General features: G+C 35.6%; 2 protein-coding genes across 2 annotated transcripts; both read right to left on the bottom strand.

Moving 5' to 3' along the window:
• Nucleotides 1-9,206: 9,206 nt before the first annotated feature.
• Nucleotides 9,207-10,160, bottom strand: LOC143389092 (olfactory receptor 52N5-like). The gene has a single exon (XM_076842394.2). The coding sequence runs from the start codon at nucleotides 10,158-10,160 to the stop codon at nucleotides 9,207-9,209; it is 954 nt and encodes a 317-aa protein (XP_076698509.2).
• A 9,904-nt stretch (nucleotides 10,161-20,064) lies between these two features.
• Nucleotides 20,065-21,033, bottom strand: LOC143389081 (olfactory receptor 52N1-like). Its single transcript, XM_076842393.2, has one exon. It carries the CDS (start codon nucleotides 21,031-21,033, stop codon nucleotides 20,065-20,067), a length of 969 nt encoding a protein of 322 aa, XP_076698508.2.
• Nucleotides 21,034-21,849: the final 816 nt, after the last annotated feature.

Genomic DNA, 21,849 nt, shown 5'->3' with positions numbered 1-21,849 from the left:
AAATAAAATCTAGCTTTATTTTTTTGGACATAGATAACTAACCCAAGCCTTATGGTTTTTATTTAACATGAGGCATGTTTTCAGGCATAAATGTGTAGAAATTGATTGCACAAGGTGAACTGTTTCGTTTATGGTCTATCTCCATATTATATCTCATTGCTTATAATAGCAATTCTCTATCAAGCTAAGCTCTCATAAATCCCTCAAATCTAAGTTTTTATGATAAGAAACCTGTCTGAACCATGAATAAAATGATTATAATATCTACATTAGCTTTCTTCTGGTAAGTAGAGTTAGTGAGCTCATTAGGATGGCTGGTTACTAGTCTACAAGATGATTACCTGGGGTAGTTGCTATTTCTGGGTCTCCCAAGCAGAGAAAAATTGTTTCCTGGTTGCAGTTTGTTCTTTGTTTACTTATAAGCTTCTTCTAGTGTAGAGAAAATATGTATGTCATGTGTAGTTTTATCTGCTAAATCATTGCCCAAACTAAGGGCTCCAGGCAATCCTGTATGTGCCCTGATATGTCCTATAAAGAATGGATCTTTTCTGTCCCAGAGTAGACTTTGTATAGTGGAAAACAAAGAGAAAACAGTAGAGGAAGGGGAAATCCTACCAGCATCTTCAAGGGATACTATAGCATTAACTATATACTGAGTATCAGAAAATAAATTAAATACAGAATCTTTAAACTTCACAAAAGCTTGTAATACTGCATTAAGCTCTGCCTTTTGAGCTGATTGTTTGGGTACTAAAGATGTAAAAGTTTGATCAGGGATAACTACTGCTGCTGTACCATTATTTGACCAATCAGTGAATATATTTGGAGCATTCATGATAGGTGTTTTTCTTGTCATTTTTGGAAAAACTACAGGATGCGAAGACCAAAAAGACAATAAAGGGTTAGATGGTAAGTGATTATCAAATGAAACATTAGATTTACACATGATTATTGCCTAAGTATTAAACTCATTAGCTAACTCATCAATTTGATCCATTGTATATGAAGTAATAATTTTATTGGGAGAAATTCCAAACACTCCCTTTGCTGCTTTTATTCCTTTGAGTATCAATTGTCCTACAGCCTCAGGATACCTAGTAAGAATAGTGTTAGGAGAATAAGATAAATGTATCCATAATAATGGAGCTTCTTGCCAAAATACTCCTGTAGGAATATTTTTTGTTGGTAGTGCAATAAATAATAAAGGCAAGCTTATATCAATTCTATCCAAATGCGTATTTTCCATATATGTTTCAATGATTTTTAATGCCTTTCTTGCTTCAGGTGTTAACATTTGGGGTGAATTTGGATCTGATGGAACTTTTAGGATATCAAATAAAGGTCCCAACTCTCCTGTTGGTATACCTAGATAAGGCCTTATCCAATTTATGTCTCCAAATAACTTTTGAAAGTCATTAAGTGATTTGAATTGATCTACTCGTATTTGAATTTTTGGTGGACGGACCATGGTTGAGGATAACAGAACTCCTAAATAATTAATTGGAAAATTTAATTGTACTTTATCTATTGCTATCTCTAGATTTTAATTTTTTAATAAATTTTTAAGTATGGCATAACATTCTAGCAATGTGTTTTTATCTTTGTGTGCCAATAATACATAGTCCATATAGTGAAATATTTGTAGTTCAGGATTTTGTTTTCTAAGTGGCTGGATTGCTTTGTTAACATAAATTTGACACATAGTTGGGCTGTTAGCCATCCCTTGAGGGAGTACTTTCCATTTATATCTCTGATGAGGACCTTCATGATTCAGCGCAGGGATAGTAAATGCAAAACATGGGCTATCCTCAGGATGAATTTGAATTGAAAAAAAAAACCCAATCTTCAATATCTATAACTAAAACATACTAGGTTTTTGGCAAAGTAGACAATTGAGCAATCCATGATTGAGCAGATCCCATAATAACCATCTCATTATTAATGGCTCTTAAATCTTGCAATAATCTCCATTTACCAGATTTCTTTTTGATGCCAAAATGGGAGTATTATGGGGAGATAAGGAAGGTTGTATATTTCCCTCCGCTAATTGTTGTTTGACCAGGTCATGGGCTACTTGTATCTTTTCTTTAGTCAGGGGACACTGAGGAACCCATACTGGTCTTTCTGATTTCCAAGTAATATTGTCTCAGTGACCCCTCTGAAAACCCAATCCATATCTGTCTGTTCCTTGATCTATTTGTATTGGTGCTGCTATACCTTGTTCTTGTTCTCCTAATCTTTTTTCTTTCCTAAAACCTTGTCTAGCCATAATAGTGGGCGCATTTGGATTGATGTTATTTGTTAATGTCAAACCTCATTGATCTAGGATATCTTGTCCCCATAAATTTATAGGAAGATAATTCAATACATATGGCTGTATAGTTCCTTCACGTCCTTCAGGATCCTTCCAATGTAATATCATCACACTTCTATGGGTATTAGTTGCCACTCCTAAGCCTCGAAGCATTTGAGTGGCTTGTTGTAATGGCCAATGTTTCGGCCATTCTTGACGAGATATGATGCTAAGGTCTGCAACTGTGTCCAGTAGCCCATTAAAATCATGTCCTTGAATATTTAGTTTTAGCATGGGGCGAGAATCTAAATTTAAACACAGCATAGCACAATTATGGAGCCTAATCCCCTGGAAAATCTTTTTATAGTATGACTGGAAAATTTATCATGCAGGCTGGGTATTATTAATAACTGTGCTATTCTATCTCCTGGTGAATATACTGATATACCTCTTGGAGAACTGGCTATAATTTTTATTTCACCTTCATAATTGGAATCAATTACCTCAGGACTTATCATAAGTTCTTTTAGAGTAGAAGAGCTGCATCCCAATAATAAGCCTACTGTTCCTTGGGGAAGAGGCCCTTATACCCCTGTGGGAATGATTTGAACTCCCATCTCTGGAGTTAGTACTGCTCTGGAGGAGGCACAGATGTCCAATCCTGTGCCTCTTCTGGTTTGTCTAGTGAGGGATCTAATGTATAATGTGTCCTGGGCACTACCCTGATGGTGTTGCTGGGTTCCTCCAGTGCCCCGTATATTTGTGGTCGTGGGCCCCGGAGCATTGGGCCCCCCTGTCCATTTTTTGGCAATAGAGCCCGATGCCTTTCTCCATGATATCGCGGGTAAACATCTGGTCCTTGTCCGTTTTTCAATAATGGAGTACCCTCTATGGTGGTTTCAGAATGGCATTCATTAGTCCAATGTCTCCCTCGACGGCATCGTGGGCAAATACCCTGTATTCTACCCCTTTGATACCTAGTTTTGTTAAACCCTCCTCCTATGGGGCAATTCCTTTTAAAATGTCCTGTTTGTTCACAATTGTAGCATGTTTTTGGCCTGGCATCTAAAGCCTGTTGTACTGCAGCTGCCAAGACTTGCCCTTTTTCATTAATGTCTCTACATAATTTAATATATGTGTTTAAATCTTCATGTTTCCATGGTCTAATGGCCTCCTTGCACCATCAATTTGCTTGCTCAAAGGCTAGCTGTTTTAATTAATGGCATTGCTTGTTCTGTATTCCCCAAAACTCTGGTAGCTGTTTGAATCAGCCTATCTACAAATTCAGCGTAAGGTTCATTATGTCCTTGTATTACATTAGATAATTGACCTTGTAAATCTCCATGTCCTTGTAACGTCTTCCACGTCCTAACCGCATCTGCAGCAATTTGTGCGTATATGGCAGGATCATATGCAATTTATTGCTGCTGACCCTCATAAGGTCCCTTTCCTAACAACATATCTAGATTTCTATGAGGATAACCATCTGCTGCATTTCACCTAGCCGTCTCTGTGCAAAATTCCTCATTGGCAACCTTCCATAACAGGTATTGTCCTCCATTTAGCACAGCTTTACACATACTAGTCCAATCTTCTGGCGTCGTGTTCAAGTTGGTAATGGATTCAACCATGCTTACAATGAAGGGTGCTTGAGGACCACAGGTTGTTACAGCCTCTTTTAGCTGCTTCACTGCATTGAAATCTAAAGCATGGTGAATTTGCTGCCCTCCTGCCGTCTCAAATACAGGGCCTGCTAATCTTTGAGGTCCTGTCACAGGATCCCATCTATCAACTATGGGGGTTGGGGGTCCCCAGCATATGTTGTCTCCATAGGTGGAGCTGTTGGTTGGACACTTACACCCTCTGGTGATGGAAAGGTGTTAGTAGCAGCCTCCTGTTGTAACTTCTCCCCTGATAGCCCTTCCTCCTCTAGACCTTTTTCCTTTGACTAACTGGAGAAACTTCCTCTTTTACTTGATGTAAGATATCTTCTCCTAGACTAAGCAAACACGATTGTACCAATGTCCATAATGGTAATGTGCCAACTGGCAGAGTTCCTGGGCTTTCCTTTTGTATCTTTTATAAATCTTCACCATGATGGTTCCATTGTGATATATTTAACAACCCTTCTTTAATGAACCATGGGCTACACCTTTGTATCGTCTTAACCTATGCCCTAACTGTTCTTGATTTTACTGAGATGCCTCCTTCCTCTAGCACTTTACTTAACACCCTTTCAGTTTGGTTCTTACTAATTTTTAATTCCATATTTCCATGATGAAGCTACCCCTCACTAAGATAATGCAAAAGAAAACCGAGACAAAATGAAACAAAAATGGAACAAAAATTCATTATATCAATCCTTTCTATCTTCCTGAAATGTCCATCTGTCCTTTCTCCCTATCTGTTCCTCAGACACAAATAGATTTTCCTCAGATGTGAGTGGTTTTTCTTCCATCCCAGCCATCTCCAGGGACAGGCAACTTAAAACAAAAGTGAAACAAAATGAAAGAAGAATCTTTAAATGGTTACCCATCCTCTTGCACTGCCCTCAGGAGCGAGCAGTTTACCTTATCACTTACCCTCAGGCGTTCCCCGCACAGGCCACCAATTGCTGCAGTCTAGCTGGGCACAAATCATGAGCCACTCAAACAGGAACAAACTTTATTTCCGAACTCCCCTGAACGCCACCCACGTGGTCCTTCCAGTGACCACACACCAACGGGAACTCCCCAGCTGGAACTTCCTCCACCGGAACTCCACCAACCAATACGAACTCTTCAGGAATCCCAGAGAGAGCTCAACCAGAACTCAACAGGAACTCCAAGAGAATTCAAAAGTCATCATCTTAATGGCTTGCTGGCATCACCTCTCAACTACTACTTCTGGCAAAATGCCAGGGGCCATTCCGACTCAGCTGTGCCTCTCAACAAACAATTATACTAAAGAAAAAAAAATAAAGATTTTTTAAAAAGTGGATATTTGTAATGACCATATTTGACAAATGAAATACAGAATAACAAATTAGGAAACTTAATAGAAAAGTGGGCAGACATAGCAAGCACAAGAGAAAAGAGAATGCCATTTCATTCATACTAATATTTTATGTAAAATGTAGAAAGCCATTAGGTATACTAGGGACATGCTAAAGAAACTACAATGAGATACCACTAACTAGAAGAGTAATAAAAAGTTAAAAAGCTGAAATTATCAATTCTTGGCAATATGTGTATCAAAAAACTTTTCTGTATTGCTGATGGGAATATAGACTAGTACAAACCTTTTGGAAAAGTGTCAGTATTTATTAAAGCTAAAATGCACATATTTTATAACCCATAATTTGTATTTATAGGTAAATGTAAAAAATGATCAAAAATTTATATGTATATATATATATATATATATATATACATAGTGTTATTTTACACACACACACCCACACACACATATATATATATATATATATATATATATATATATATATATATTTGTGTAACATAATACTACACAGCAATAAAAAACCAGAAATGGTATTATATGAAGTAAAATGTCTAAATCTCAAAAAACCTATTCTAGAGTGAGAAAAAACCCAGATAAAAGTACATCCTGGTTTATTTCTAGTAAATGAGGTTTATGGGAAAAAAAAAGAGAATTTTGATATTGACGTTAAAAGAGTATCTATCTTTGGAAGCCACATGAAAGCCACTGGGGGTGATGGAAATGTTTTATATTTGTGTCTGATTGTTGTAACATAGTTATGTGAATATGCAAAAAAATCATGCTCTATGCTTCAGACTTGTACATTTTATTCTTTATTTGCTATATCTTAAATAGAAGCAATAAGAGAACACTTTATGGAAATTACTGACATTATAGGTGAATTGTTCCCAATATGTTAGATCAGCAATTCTCAAAATTTTGGATCTTATGTCCTCAAATCATCCTATTAAATTTCACTGAGACGTTAAAAGGCTTTGTGCATACTAACTTGTATTTACAAACACTTCAGTCAAAATTAACTTGAGTAATTTTAAAATATTTATTTATTTATTTAAAAATAAGATCTATTACATGTCATCAAAAGGACATTGTTTTGAAAATTTGTTAAATTTTTCAACAAAAAATTGGTGAAAATAAAATCATTTCACATTCTTCTTTCTTTGCAAGTATTCACAAAATTATGACTCAGTGACAGCAGTTAGATTCTCTCATTTACTTGTGTATGCAGTCTGTTAAAATACATTGTTTTGTTTAAAGTTTATTAAGAAAATATGACATTATGCAAATATGTAGTTGAAGGCAGAGAAGTTGAGCTTATAATAAGTTTTTAGATATTGTGTATAGTGTTCTTTATTACTGTACATACAATAAAAAAGAAATAGTTTGCCAAAGATTGGTTGCAATGTAGAGTTCAAAGCCATAACAACGAATTTTTGATGCCCTGGTGCATTAAAATCCACTGGTCTATCTTGTACTTGAGTTCATTTTCACCCATGCATTATTTTGTAACTTCTAGTATTTGTTATTGGAAATACTGATTCTCCACATTGTATAGATCTTTCAAATGTTGACAGTTTATTATGCAATATTATCACTTGGCATGTGGGCTCTGAAAAGCTCCTTTGTGTAATAGCAAGAATGAAACAAAAAAGGAAATAATGCCTAAATATTACTACAGAAATTCTTGGGACATCATGGATATCACCAATGGTCTTTAGGCCCTCAGGGCTCTGTAGATAACACCTGAGCCAATGTTGCATTAGCTACTCTGGAAGTAAAATGAAAGAAACTGGAGTTCACTGATGATCAGTAAGCCAGAAAAGACATGATTTAACTGGAACATTATATTTAATTGTACATCAAAGGCTTTTTTGCATATCTGGGGGTTGTCATATTATTTATGTATTAGGCTATTTTTACTCAACAGAAAGAAGTTCTGAGATCTGTAAACAGCTGATAAAAATAATTCAAAATGTGAAACAGCATAAGCATTTTGAGTCATGCATGATCTTTCAAGGGAACATATAGAATTTATTCTTTATTTCCTGAGTAAATTGGATGGTACAACTTTTTAAAATATTATGTTTACTGATTGGTATACTTTTAAAATTATATAACTGCTATTTTTACTTGTATATGATCAGAATAATTCTTTAATCACTAGTAAGTATGAATTTGTTCATAATACCTCTAGTTTTATTTGCTGAGTTATAAAAACTTTAATAAATAGGTACAAATTCCTCAATTATATAGATATTATAAATGCCACTTGTAAAGGCAGTTTGCCCAAAGGGATTAGGCCACCTAGCAAGGAGAAGCCTTTCCTGAAGAAAGAAACAAAACTCTGTTTCCCTTATAAATAGATTTTCCTCCTAAATTACATCCTGAATTAAATCCTATCTCTCTGTGACTTTCTAATTCTCTTGGGATTACAGGTAATTTTCTGTGATGTTTTAACACTTGGGAAAAACTGTTTTACTGGTCCTCTAACATGTATTCTAATTGTATGTGTCCTCTTTCCCTCGAGTGAAAAAAACTTTCATTCACTCTTGATTCATCTCCTGCTAAGATGTTCCAGTAAACACCTTTCATCCCTTAACTTTCTTGTTTGAATTGGGGACTTGTCTCTTTCCTGCCTCCTGTAAAGACTATTATCATAGCAGGTAGTTTAGTAGATTTTTATGGATATTTCACCACTCAAATATTCCGTGAGCTTATATCTGACAGGAGGAATATCTACAATTTTCTAATTGTTAGTACCTAACATAGGGCCTAACAAATGTAGACTCATTCACTTGGCCATTTAATGAATATTTGTTTATACATATTATGTGATTTTCACTATCTACATATATTATCATCAGCTTGAAACACAAAGATTAATATAGATATCCAGTGTCTTTTAAAACAACATATTCTAGAAGTCAATAAACAAATATGGAAAACAAACTTACTCTAAGCATTTTATAATAGGATGACCAGGAAGAGAAGTGATGAGTTCCTTTTTCACATGTTACTTGTGCTAATAACAATATTCACTTATTTGGAAAATGAAAGAGTGAACAAAGGGAGCATGAATGAATAAATGAAGAACCTTTTAATCATTTTATTGATTAGAAGGCATTCGATTAGGAATGCTACACCATATACCAAATAGTTCCTCCATTGTGACTCCTGGATTATCTACGCTTTCAGGTAAATAAGACTTGTATGTCCATTGTATAGACTGTGGTGATATTGGATATCTTCAGAATTGGGTGCACAGAGAAAACTATGTTCCTTAACATTATTTTACAAACTGAACTTCAGCTTCTAACACTATTAAGTTAAAAAAATTCCTGAAAAGCCATTTAATTTCTTTTTTAAAGTTGTATATGAACAAATACCTTTATTTTATTTATCTGTTGATATAGTGTTGAGGATTGAACCCAGTGCCTCACATGTGTTAAGCAAGTGCTCTGGCACTGAGCTACAGCCTCAGCACCTCATTTCTTTTATATTAGGAAGAGCTGCCAAAATAAATAAGACATTTAAGGACTCTTTCAAAGGTTAATATCTTAGATGGATGAATTAGAGGTAAGATGTTACAATTTCATACTAATGAATTGATTAATATTGGTGATGGAAACCAACATTTTACTCTCAACTTCTATGAGAGCAACTAGATTTACCACTATATATACATACATATCACAATTGTATCATTTAAGTTGTATTAATTTAAAAAAATGTTGATGGAAGAAAAAGGAGGGAAAGGCATTGAGAAATGAATCCAGAAAGAGCTATGAATTCCTCAATAGGTTTTCAAGAAACTCATTCTTGGAGAGACAATGAGAATGTCTGACACACAGCTGAGTTTTCTCTTTGTTATATTTTATTCATTGTTATTCTATTTAATTTCAATTGTCTTGAATCAACTTCCAATTTTTTGCCCCTGGAAGAACTTTATGACACTGTCTCGGATCTGTTTTGTCTTTACTCCGTAAACAATGGGGTTCAGCGTTGGAGGAAGAAGGAGATAAAGATTAGCCACAATGATATGGAGAGAAGGAGGAATGATGTGGCCCCCAAAACGGTGGGTAAAAAATGTGAATAATGCTGGTACATAGGTGATGATGATGGCAGATATATGTGCAGTGCATGTGCTGAAGGCTTTTTGCCGGGCAGCTGATGATGAGAGGCTGATCACTGCCTGGAGGATCATGGTGTAAGACACAGATATGCAACTAATGTCAAACACTCCAATCAGAAGAACAACAATCAGACCATAGATGACATTGACCTTGATGCTGGCACAGGATAGCTTTACCACAGACATGTGGTCACAATATGTGTGGGGAATGATATTGTCCTGGCAGAAAGGCAAACGCTTGACCAAGAATGGAAATGGAATCATCAACAGCATACCTCTCAGGAAGGTGGCAAGCCCAGCTTTTGCAATGATAGGGTTAGTGAGTATGGTGGCATAACGCAATGGGTAGCAAATGGCCACATAGCGGTCCAGAGCCATGAGCATGAGCACTCCAGATTCCACACCCGTGAACCCGTGGACAAAGAACATCTGGACTAAGCAAGCGTTGAAGTTAATTTTCTTGAGATCAAACCAGAAGATGCAGAGTGCATTGGGTAGAGTGGTGGTGCAGGTGAGGAGGTCAGTGAGGGAAAGCATGGCCAGAAAGCAATACATGGGGCGGTGTAAGGCCTCCTCATGATAAATGAGGTACACAAGACCAAGGTTACCCACAAGGGACATGATGTACATTGTGAATAGTGGAAGAGAGATCCACACATGGACTCTTTCCAGACCAGGAATTCCATTAAGAATAAAAGATTGGGGGGCCACATATGAATTATTGGAATTGAACATAACTAATTCAGGAGAGGAACTTGATTTTTGCAGAAGTCTCTGTCCTGAGGAAAAGGAATTAAGAAATAGAAATTTGATTTAGATCTTTGAAAATGCAAACTCAAAGCTGTAAGAAAGTTATATTAATAAATATTGCCAAAATTTTGAATAATAACTTTGAAATTAATTTATTGAATAATATTAAAATCCTGATATTATTCAAAAAGTTTTATAAACAGTCTAATAGTAATGTCAAGCCATACATAGAAAGTTGTAATTGCTTTTACAAAATAGAAGCAGAAACTGGGTAAAAAATATAGGATAATGTTGACTGTCACACATTTAGATTCAGGAGCAGAAATGATATTCATATATGATACCAACACTTGACAGAACATGTGTCCTATGATAGTAAGGGTACTCAGGTAAAGAATAATAGTGAAATTTGTTTATTAAATTAATTTTTGTGGAAAACTTTAATGGAAAGATTTTTGTTATTTCAATCAAATAACACTTTATTTGCATTTTAATTTTTTCTATATCCATGTGTATCTTGATGACATTTACTTCATTCTTACAACATCTGTTGTTCATCTATAATGTAAGAGTAATGGTGCTTACCTTAGAGAGTTCTGAAAAATATGCAGAAGTTTAGTTTATCTCAGGTTAGCATTCTGATGGATTGATCAAAGGAATCCTTTGGAATGCAGTTGTAGTTGATATATGAATATTAAGTACAAGGATAATGCTATGGATATCAATCTAATTTATTTTCCCAAGAAAAAGAAAGAAACCTCCCTTTTGTGCTGGGTGTGGTGGCACATGCCTGTAATCCTAGAGACTCTGGAGGCCGAGGCAGAAACCTCAGCAACTTAGCAAGACCCTAAGCAACTCAGTTGGACTCTGTTTCAAAGTAAAAAATAAAAAGGGCTGGGTATATGGCTCAGTGGTTAAGCACTCTTGAATTCAAACCCCAGTATCAAAAAAAAAAAGAAAGAAAGAAAGAAAGAAAGAAAGAAAGAAAGAAAGAAAGAAAGAAAGAAAAGAAAAGAAAAGCAAGAAAAGAAATCTCCTTTTGTCAAATACTTTGGGATCTCCCCATGAGATAATCTATTTCTTTTCAATCTCTGTCTTTTCTAAATGCAATTTTTAAGAAACATATACTCTGTACTCTTCCTGTTTTCTGTCTATGGTGAAGATAGGTTTCAAATATCTAAATTTATGAGTAAGCCACGTCATAATTGTTGTGTCTTTCTAAGTGCATGCTGGATATTACCACTTTAAATTTCCACAAATATCTTAAATTTACCATGTCAAACATTAAACTCATTAATGCAAAATATACCCATGCCCAAAACAGACTTTATCCCTGAGGCTTTTTGGATAATTGTGTCATTATACACCACATTATCAAAACTGAACTATATAAACTTTCTCTCTGATATTCATCCACCTCATCTTAATGTTATTTCCTTATAATCCAGTGTCCCAATTGATACTCTATTCAGGTTACCTCAACATATCTATTTTCCTGGCTTTCCTGAGACAAGATGAATTGGTATTTTGTGTGTGTGGGGGGGGGAGGGAATACTGAGGATTGAACTCAATGGAGTTTTACCATTAATCTACATATCTGGTCCTTTTTAAAATTTTTATTTTAGAGTCTCACTAAGTTTCTGAGGCTGGCCTCTTTCCTATGATCTTCTTACTTGGGCTTCTTGAGTAGCTAGGATTACAAGCTTATGTGCCAGCATGCCCAGCAACTTATATTTTAAGTTGTATTGGTATGTAATTATATACATAATAATGCAATTCATTGTGGCATATTTGTTCATGCACAGAACACAAATTGACCAGCAATATTTCTAATAGCCGTCCTTCGTTTTTATCACCACTTTAACTGTACTTTTTAAAGACTGTCCAATTTGTCTATCTCCTTGTTTTGCCTCTTCTGCTTTTCAAATCAGTTTGTGCTATTGCATAATTTGGAAGATATTTTATGTCATTGTTTAATAAACATCAACGTTTTCTCATTGCTTTAAGGATAGGGCTCAAATACCTTGGCATTATATTCAAACCAGTAAAATTTAGATTTTATCTTTTCTATTTCATTTCTTCCCATTCTCTAGTCAAATGTATCCTGGTTTAGATGGTAGGTCATATGGCCAATGTATCACAAACTTTCATTCTTGAACTGAGCTGTACTACTTGCTGATTGCAAAATGCTACCTAGAATTTATATCTGGTATGCCTTGCACAATTTTTTTCATTTATTTGAAAATCTCTGTAACATGATTGGAAAGAAGGAAATAATAAAGAACTGAGTACAAATAAATGAAATAGGGACTAGAGAAACAAAAGACCAATAATCTAAGATTGCTTTGATTTAAAGGAAAAACAAAGTTGACAAGCATTTAGCTAAATGAGAAAGAGAACTCTAAGGTAAATAAAATCAGAAATGAAAGAAGGACATTATGACTGGCACTATAGAAATACAAAGGATTTGAAGAAAATATTATGAATTACTAGCAAATTATATTCACCTGCACATTAAAATTGTTACTCACCATGATCAAGTGGTATTCATCCCAGGAATAAAAAGGTATTCCAATGTACTAAGCCAGTCAATAAATGCAATATACCATATTAACACAATGAAGGGTGAAATTCTATAATAATTTTAATAGATGTAGAAAAAGCATTTGATAAAATTTGACATCCCCTCTTCTACTTAACTTAGTACTAGAGGACATAGATGGAGCAAATAGGCATCATGAAAAAGTAAAAGGAATCAGATTGAAAAGGAGAAGTGAAATTGGTCCTGTCTGGAGATGCATATTTCTATATATTAGAAAACACTAAACACTCCACCAAAACCCATAATCAACAAATGCAGTAAAGTTGCAGAATATAAAACCAATATACATTAATCATCAGCATATTTGCATATGTATATATAAGCAGTGAACTATCTGATAAAGAAATGTAGAAAACAATCTTATTTACAAGTGACCAAGCAGGGTGTGTGTGTGTGTGTGTGTGTGTGTGTGTATTTGTGTGTATATAAACTTGACCAAGGAGGTGAAAGATCTGTACAAGAAAAAAATATGAAACATTGATGAAAGAAATCAGAGAATTTCTGTCTACAAATTAATGAAAACACAATTTTTGGTGTAATTAGTATTGTTAGTATTAGAATTAGAATTAGTATTGTTAAGCAATCTACAAATTCAGCGCAATTCCTACAAAAATAGGAATAGCATCCTTCATAGAAATAGGAAAAGAGTCTCCCAAATCATAGAAAACCATAGAAGATTCTAAATAGTCAAAGAAATCCTGAGCAAAAGGAACAAAGCTGGAGTCAGCACACTGCATGACTTCAAAATACACTAAATATAGTAACACGAACAGCAGGTACTGACAGAGAAAGGCGTCCAAACCCATGGATCAGTGGGGGGCCCACAGAGGGCAGAAATAAATCTACGTATTTAAAACTAAATAATACTTGGAAAACTATTGGTACATTTGGAAAAAGGGGCAAATAACATACAGTGGGGAAACACATGTCTTTTTAATAAAGAGTGTTGAGAAAACTGGATCCAAATGCAGAAGAAGGAAATTAGACCAGTTTCTCCCACCATATAGAAAAGATCAACCAAAAATGGATAGACATTAAATGCTGTAGAATTAGCATGATCAGTCTTTTCTGAAGGCAAGAAGTCCATTACCTCATCCAGGTGGAAAGCAGGCAGTGGATGCCATCCTTCTGCATCTGCTGTTTCACATCTTGCACTGAGCAGCCATTTGACACAAAATGGATATAACACCCATGGTTGCCTCTGGCTGCTAAAACAGAAAGCAGGCTCCTTTGGATTATCGCCTGATTCCAGTTTCCAGAAAACTCCTTTTCACTTTCATGCTGGCTTCTCTAGTGATGGTCCAGATCTGCGTTTTGTATCTGAGGTGTAGTCACTAGGATACAGAATGAAATCTTATCAACATTTCAAAAATCACTTCCCCAGTCCCCTGGGTAGGAAAGTGAGAAATAAACTCTATTCAGAAAAAAAAAAAAAAAGATCTCTAGATTCTTCAATACTCTTTTTTGTTCACTGAGGTCATTGTTCTGAAACATTTGTTCTGAAATGTCCAATCCAAGCATTTAGTGACAAAATGTGATATCGTTAAACCTGGATGTCTTTAGTGTATGAACTCTAAATTAAATTCAATGAATTCTACTTGTTAAATTTTTTAAAAATCCATTGAACATTCACTGTATGTGGCAGGGAATATATACTTGGGCACTTGGCAGGGGACTTTCTTCATCTCTACTCAGGAGTTTTTATGTTCACTGAATGCATATATACCAAATTTGCATTCCAACTCAAATATTTATCCTTATGTCAATGGATAAAATAGCAACCATTCCATTTGATTATCTATATTTATGTATTTAACATATTTACATGATTACTATTGAAGTTAATCTGTGAATTTAATTGCATTCTTATAATGAGTCTATCAATTCAATATTGTTAAAGCTCCTTTATCTGACAAAAGCAGTATACTGAATAGCCTGCTTAGAGATTCAGAATTTTGTTTCTCTGTATTGAATAGTGATGGAGCAAGAACTTCCCAATCTCTCCTAAGCCAAACCAAACCAGGTTCATTGTTTGAGATTCCCCTTCCTTCCTCTTTGCTACCCCCACATTCTCTCCAATTTTTTTTTCCACGATGATGATAACCTTGGAGACCTGTATGGAACAATTTAGCTTTTTCCTTTCCCTGAGTTGACTGTAAGCTGTTTGAGTGTATTGTCCAAATTTGTTACCTACTTTGAATGAGGACAGTATTGGACTAAAAAGAATTCTCAATAAATTGGGGTTGTATTGACTGAGTGCTAATTGTATGACTGAATTGAGGAAAGGGAATGGTGGGGAAGAGTGGGCTACTGATTTAGTGGGAAAAGTATTGTACCTATTTATCTTTTCCTGATTTAAAGCATCCTAGGATTGTTTCTAATCCTCCACATGACAGCATATATATTTTTTTAATAACTTCCATTCTGTATATATATCACAATTTCTTTTCCATACATCTATTGAAAGACACCTAGGTTGGTTCCCCAGCTTAGCTATTGTGATTATGCTGCTATAAACAATAAAAGTCTGCTTAATATTAATATGTATTTGTGTGTGTGTGTGTGTGTGTGTGTGTGTGTGTGTAAACACACACATTTATGAAGAAGCGTTTTCTAACTCCAATGGAGATTTTAAGGGCATCTGACCCGTACCTTTGTCCACCAACAACACACATTCTATATAAGTACTGTTTTGAGTGTGGAATAAACATATCTTAATTTTTTTTCAGCATAAATCACCAACAACATCCTTTATAGGGCAGTAGCTTTGTGCCTGTGATGACACAGACAGAATGAAACAATGCTAGGCTTTGCTATACAATGGGCTTACGAATGCCTGGAAGGCAGAAATCATCCCTTACCCAAAATATGGCTGCAGATAAGAAGCATGAGAGGTGTTCATGTCAGGGATAGTACATGGTGTCAGCACCATGGCTTCACCTTATAGCCTGGAGTGTAAGTATTTAGGCCAGTGGAAATCCCACAGGAAACCAACACAATCTCTTCTGTCCTCAGAAGTCCTGAGTTTTAATGTGAAACTGGCTTAAGAGCCCCCACAGAGCACAGAGTCCCTAAGGGAAAGCATGATACAAAGCTTCACATGTTCCTGGGGGACTATTTCCTTAGCCATAGGTGGAACCCAGAGGAAAGCAGCCCAGAAGGTCACTCCCACTATGAGGACTACACGTTGAAAATTCTTGTCTAACACAATTAAAACTAAATTAAAGATTGATATTTATGTAAGATTTCATGAATTTTTATTTACTATTGAAAATTACAAAATAGTAAATGCTTATTAATTAAGAAAAAAGAAAATAATAACAATGAAGACATTTTAAAGTAACCTATTTCTCTGAAAAGAAATACCTACTCATAGATTTTTGTGTATTTGTATCCACAAACATACTATTTTTTTTCTGAAAATCATGATCACAATTCACAGGTTATTCACTACTCTTTGCTTCTCATTTAAAAATAGATCATAAACATTCATCAATAACTTTACAATGTGTCTCAAAGTTAACACAATAGTGTATTTTATGGCTATCCACCTGCCTTTAAATATTTCTCTAATTAAAAACATTGAGTTCATTTTCAATATGTTACATTGTAGCTTTATGATGATCATCCACATATCATGGCTGATGCTATTAAGAAATTTGTAGAAATTAATAGGTATTGCTTCAAATATATACCACTTTTAAATCACTTATATATCAAATTTCCCCTAGAAACTCTGCACTCAAATTCTGTACCCTTTGAAGCAATGTCAAGTTGGTCTGTCACTTCCTTTTGTGAGGTTCTACATTAGTAGCTGGTTTCCTCTAAGCATAGACATTAGTAGAGGGAAGTCTAGTAGAGCAGGTGATCCACTTATGCAGGTGGGAACCTCTTGTCCACAGTTGGAATCGAGAGTTCATTGTTACACTGGATCTTAAAAAACAAAAAAACAAAAAAACGCAAAACAGAACAAAACTTACAAAAGAGAGGTAGTTGCTAAGCTAGAGTTACCATTAGTAGAGTAAGTTCTGGTATTCAAATGCACAATAGGATGGCTATAGATAATCAGGTTCTGTACTTTTTTAAAAAGCTAGAAGAAAGGATTTTGAATATTTTATCCAGAAAAAAAACGATGTTTGTGGTGATAGGTCACCATGCTTCCAACATTATATGATGTGTATATTGAAACATTATCTATAAACCTGTAACTGTATAATTTTTATGTGCCAACTTTTAAAAAGTTAAAAAACAAGGAAACTTTACATTTATGACTACATGGAGTGGCCTTGAAGACATTGTGCTATATGAAATAAACTTAACCTATAGAAACAGAAAATAGAAGGGAGTCAGGTGTATAAGAGAAATATAGGAAGATGTTGGTCCACAAATGCAAGTGTGCAGATATAGGACAAGCTGAGGAAGACTAATATAGAGCACGATGACTGTGTTTAGCAATAATACATTTTATGTCGAAAATTGCTGATAGAGTATATCATATATTCTCACAAAGATGTGTCCAAGTTTATCTTATATAAACACTTTTTTAGGTATTTTGTCATTTATTGGCATTTCTTAAACCACCAATTCTGAATTCAGTTATAGATAATACTTTATGGTGTGTTATGATCGTTATGAGAAACAGTGCATTAGTTCCTCAAAAAATTAAAAACAGATTTGTCATATGATTGAGCAATACCATTACCGTGCATATATTCAAAGGAAATGAGATTTGTCTGTTGAAGGAACATCTGCCCACGACATTTCAAAAGAGCCAAGGTGTTGGATCTACCTAATTGTTCATTAACAAATGAAAGCATAAAGAAAATACAGTATATATACACACACTGGAATACTACTTAGCCAAAAAAAGGAGAAGGCACCCTATCATTTTGTGCAATATAAATGGATCTGGAGTATATTATGTGACGTGAAATAAACCAGGCAGAGAGACACAGGTACCACATGAGGTAGATGTATGCAGAATGTGGTAAACATTATCTTAGCAAAGTTGAGAACAAAATAATGGTTACCAGACACTCGTATGAGGTTCTACTCTAGTAGCTGGTTTCCTCTAAGCATAGACCCTCATAGCTGTGGGAAGGAGATGAGGTAGGTGAGTGAAAGCAAAGTCACAGGTAGGAGGAATAATAGGTGCTCTTCTTTTGTACAGGAGTCGGGGGCTATAGTTAACATTAATGTATTGTATATTTCCAAATAACTGGAGGAAAGAAACACATTTTTTTTCAACTAAAAATACAAAAATAATTTAGAGTAGCTTGGATAAATTTGTCCATTTGATTTAACAGCTTTCTATTTTAATGAAACTTCTAAACGTTAGACATTTGCCTTCTGGTGTTTCTTTTCCATAAACATTATCCTTATTCAATCTGTGTAATATATTTTCAGATACTACTGAAAATGGATGCAGGTTCTTCATGAGTAATAAGGATGATGCTATTACAACAAAAGAGAAGGAACTATAATCCTGATTTGGGTACAAAGTGATCAACATTCACACTCAATACTCATATTAATATGCATGTAACTATAGTGAGCAAAATACTACTTACTAAGTTTAATCATTACAATAAAATTACAAACAAATCCAGAATTGTATGAAATGGTAATAATTTAAAGAAGAAACTAAAGATAAAATTGATTCACATAGAGGTTTAAAGTAGTGGGAAAAGGAGAACAGGACCCATGCATATTTTTCACATGTGTGGTAGCATACAATATATATGTATATTTATATAAAATATATAATATTTTGAGAGAAAGTGTAACTGATATAGTAATTGAGTTAGTTCTCATTGTGTCTGGGCCTAGTGGTTCATGCTTTTAATTCTACTGGCTTGGGAGCCTGAGGCTGGAGGATCACAAGTTCAAGGCTAATCTCAGCAATTTAGTGTGGCCCTAAGAAACTTGGTGAGACCCTGTCTCAAATAAAAAACAAAAAAGGCTGGGGAGGTGGCTTAGTGGTTAAGCACCCTTGGTGTCAATCACTGGTACAAAAAAAGAATTCTCATTGTGTATGACAAAATAGTTGGTAATCTAATTAAAGTTCAAACATAGCTTAGAGTAAAGAAATAATCACCAGAAAGAACAACAAAAATATATATGTGAATACCACAATAGTTTTAAAAGGTTATTTCTATAGAAGGAATAATGAAGGTTTCGATCATTTTTTTTACTATGGTATTGTCCATGTTATTTGATCATAGTTTGTATAAACATGCACACATAACATACCAAATTTAATATATTCATGTATAAATGAAGTGTATATTCTTTCTAAGTCATACACAGAAGCACAATAGACAAGAAAGAAATGTTTCACAGTTTATAGGGTCCGAGTATGATTCTTAAAAGATGTTATTTCAAATAAATGTTTTTCTGAAATATAGCATGCATGCAAAAAAGAGCATACATTCTAGGTAACAGCTTCATGAAATGCTACCAAGTTAATCAACCCTGTACTTACCATCCAGGACAAGATATCAGGAAATAATGACCCAGGAAATTGTTAAGATCTGTAAACAAGTCAGGATGGGGTCTGTAAACAAGTCAGGATGGCACCTGTTATTTTGCCAGAGAAATGTTAAAGTCTGTAAACAAGTCTGGATGGCGCTTGGCCAAATGCCAGAGGGAGTGGTTTGTGAAGTAACAAAAGCGAGCCATTAAGTGTGGAGATTCCTTATTGGTTGACTGCTGTATCTATTTTATGCTAATTAGATAAGCTATGTAAAATGTATAAATATCGCTCAGATCCTACAATAAATGGCTCCTATTCCTGCTGTATCAAGGTACACAAGTCATTCGTCACCCCCCGGTTATTTTGCCCAGCCAGCCGGGCTGCGGCAGGAAATAAGAATTAACTCCAAATGATTTTGGCAGGACAATGCTGAGAAAGGTAAATCAGATACAGATACTAAAGAACATAAGTTGTTTATTGTGAGGGATTTAAAATCTTCAGGACATTCAAACCCACCTCTAGTGATCCAACCACTCTGTCTCAGTGGTTTAACATTGTCATTCAGGAGAGAGATTCCTGTTTAATAAGACTAAATGCTGTGAACATGGAAATCTTCTACATTAAAAAGGCTTTGAATTTCACACAGGGGGATTTTATCTACATGAACAGATATTTAGGCGTTCAAAAGAGGAAGAAGACTTTGAGTTGCAGGTATGTGTTCCCTGTGGACACATACCAGGTTTCCTTTGGAGATTTTCCTGTTGGGTTGGTGATCTCAATCTGGGTAAGGGAACTCTTCTATTCAAAAGTGTCTATTTGACGTTCTGAGACAAAGTATCCTTTCGCTTAAACAAGAACCCAATGACACTGTCTCGAATCTGCTTGGTTTTCACACCATACACAATCGGGTTCATGGTGGGAGGCATGAGTAGATAGAGATTAGCCATAATGATGTGTATGTGGGGAGGAATGGTGTGTCCCCCAAAGCGGTGTGTGAAGAAGGTGAAGAAGGCTGGGACATAAGTGATGACGATGGCACAGATGTGGGCAGTGCAGGTGCTGAAGGCTTTCTGCCGAGCATCTGCTGAGGACAGACTCACAACCGCCCGAAGGATCATGGTGTAGGAGACTGTGATGCACAAGATGTCAAAGCCCCCAATCAGAAGGGCAACCATCAAACCGTAGATGGCATTGACCTGGACATTCCCACAGGAGATCTTTGCGACAGACATGTGGTCACAGTAGGTATGGGGGATGATGTTGCCCCTGCAGTATGGCAGGTGCTTGATGAGGAAAGAGAAAGGAATAACAAGCATCATGCCCCTAAGAAAAGTGAGCAGCCCTGCTTTAGCAATCACCACATTGGTGAGGATGGTGGCATAGCGCAGGGGACAGCAGATGGCCACGTAGCGGTCCAGTGCCATGAGCATGAGCACCCCAGACTCCATTCCTGTGAAGGTGTGCACAAAGAACATCTGGGCCAGGCAGGCCTTAAAATCCATCTCCTTGAGGTTGAACCACAGTATGCAGAGAGTGTTGGGAAGGGTGCTGGTGCACATGAGCACATCTGTGAAGGAAAGAAGGGCTAAGAAGATGTACATAGGTCTGTGCAAGGCCTCTTCAGAGTAGATGAGGTACATAAGGCCAAAGTTCCCTGTAAGGGCAATGCTGTACATGGCACACAGGGGGAAGGAGATCCACAAATGCACCTCTTCCATACCAGGGATGCCATTTAAAATGAAAGAAGCTGGAGTCAGGCTGGTGACATTTTGGAGTGACATAATGACTTTTGCGAAGTTTAGAGTAGAGCATTCACAGAATTCCCTGTGTAAAGAGAAGAAAAAAAATTTCAGCATGTCACTGACTAGCAGGGCTTTGTCCTGTAAAATGGCTAATTCATCTTTCTTGGGGATAGATGACCTTATTGCTCTCATAGGTTTTACATGTGGTCCATACTCTCTTAGAGTCCATGCCTTAAGCATAAGATGTTGACAACATCAACTGGCTTGTGCAGTTTCTTTTGTTATCATGTCATCCATTCTCCAGGTTGAATTTGGCTACTAACTGACCAAATGGATGGTCAAGGATTGATTATATATTTTCTGGGGTCCAGGTGTTCACCATAGTCAGAGATGCTTGTATTAACCTGAAATATTTATATATCTGACATGCTAACCTTTCAAAGTCAATGTTTTACCTAATAGACTTGCTGAAGTTGATTCCAATTTAATTGTACCACAAAATTCCTCTCCTCTGTCTTCAAAAAACTTCACTACAGAAATACATATTTTACCATCTCCTAATATCTACCTTTAATCAAAATGATGGACTGATCTTGAAAAAAAACATAAAAACAAATGCCCTTCCTAACATCATCACTCCATGACCTATTTGATTAATGACAAATAGGTAATGAAGAATCATTGTAATAGTAAAAAGCAGCCAATGTTTTTCCAATATTAGCATCTAGTCTTCTGGACTCTAGACCTAATTCAATGAGAAAACGGTGCTTCAGCTTAAATGAAATCAGTCAATATTCCTTTATTATACAGTGCTTTATTTTCTACCCACATCACATCTTCCAAGACTCAGAACAA

The sequence above is a fragment of the Callospermophilus lateralis genome, chromosome 2 (assembly GCF_048772815.1).
Source record: "Callospermophilus lateralis isolate mCalLat2 chromosome 2, mCalLat2.hap1, whole genome shotgun sequence".
Taxonomy (NCBI): Eukaryota; Metazoa; Chordata; class Mammalia; order Rodentia; family Sciuridae; genus Callospermophilus; species Callospermophilus lateralis.
Note: the sequence above shows the minus strand (reverse complement) of the source record. Positions and strands in the feature narration are given on the sequence as shown.

What these genes read in the sequence shown, in the direction of transcription:
- LOC143389092 (XM_076842394.2), bottom strand. Translation starts at nt 10,160, where the DNA reads ATGTTCAATTCCAATAATTCATATGTGGCCCCCCAATCTTTTATTCTT.
- LOC143389081 (XM_076842393.2), bottom strand. Translation starts at nt 21,033, where the DNA reads ATGTCACTCCAAAATGTCACCAGCCTGACTCCAGCTTCTTTCATTTTA.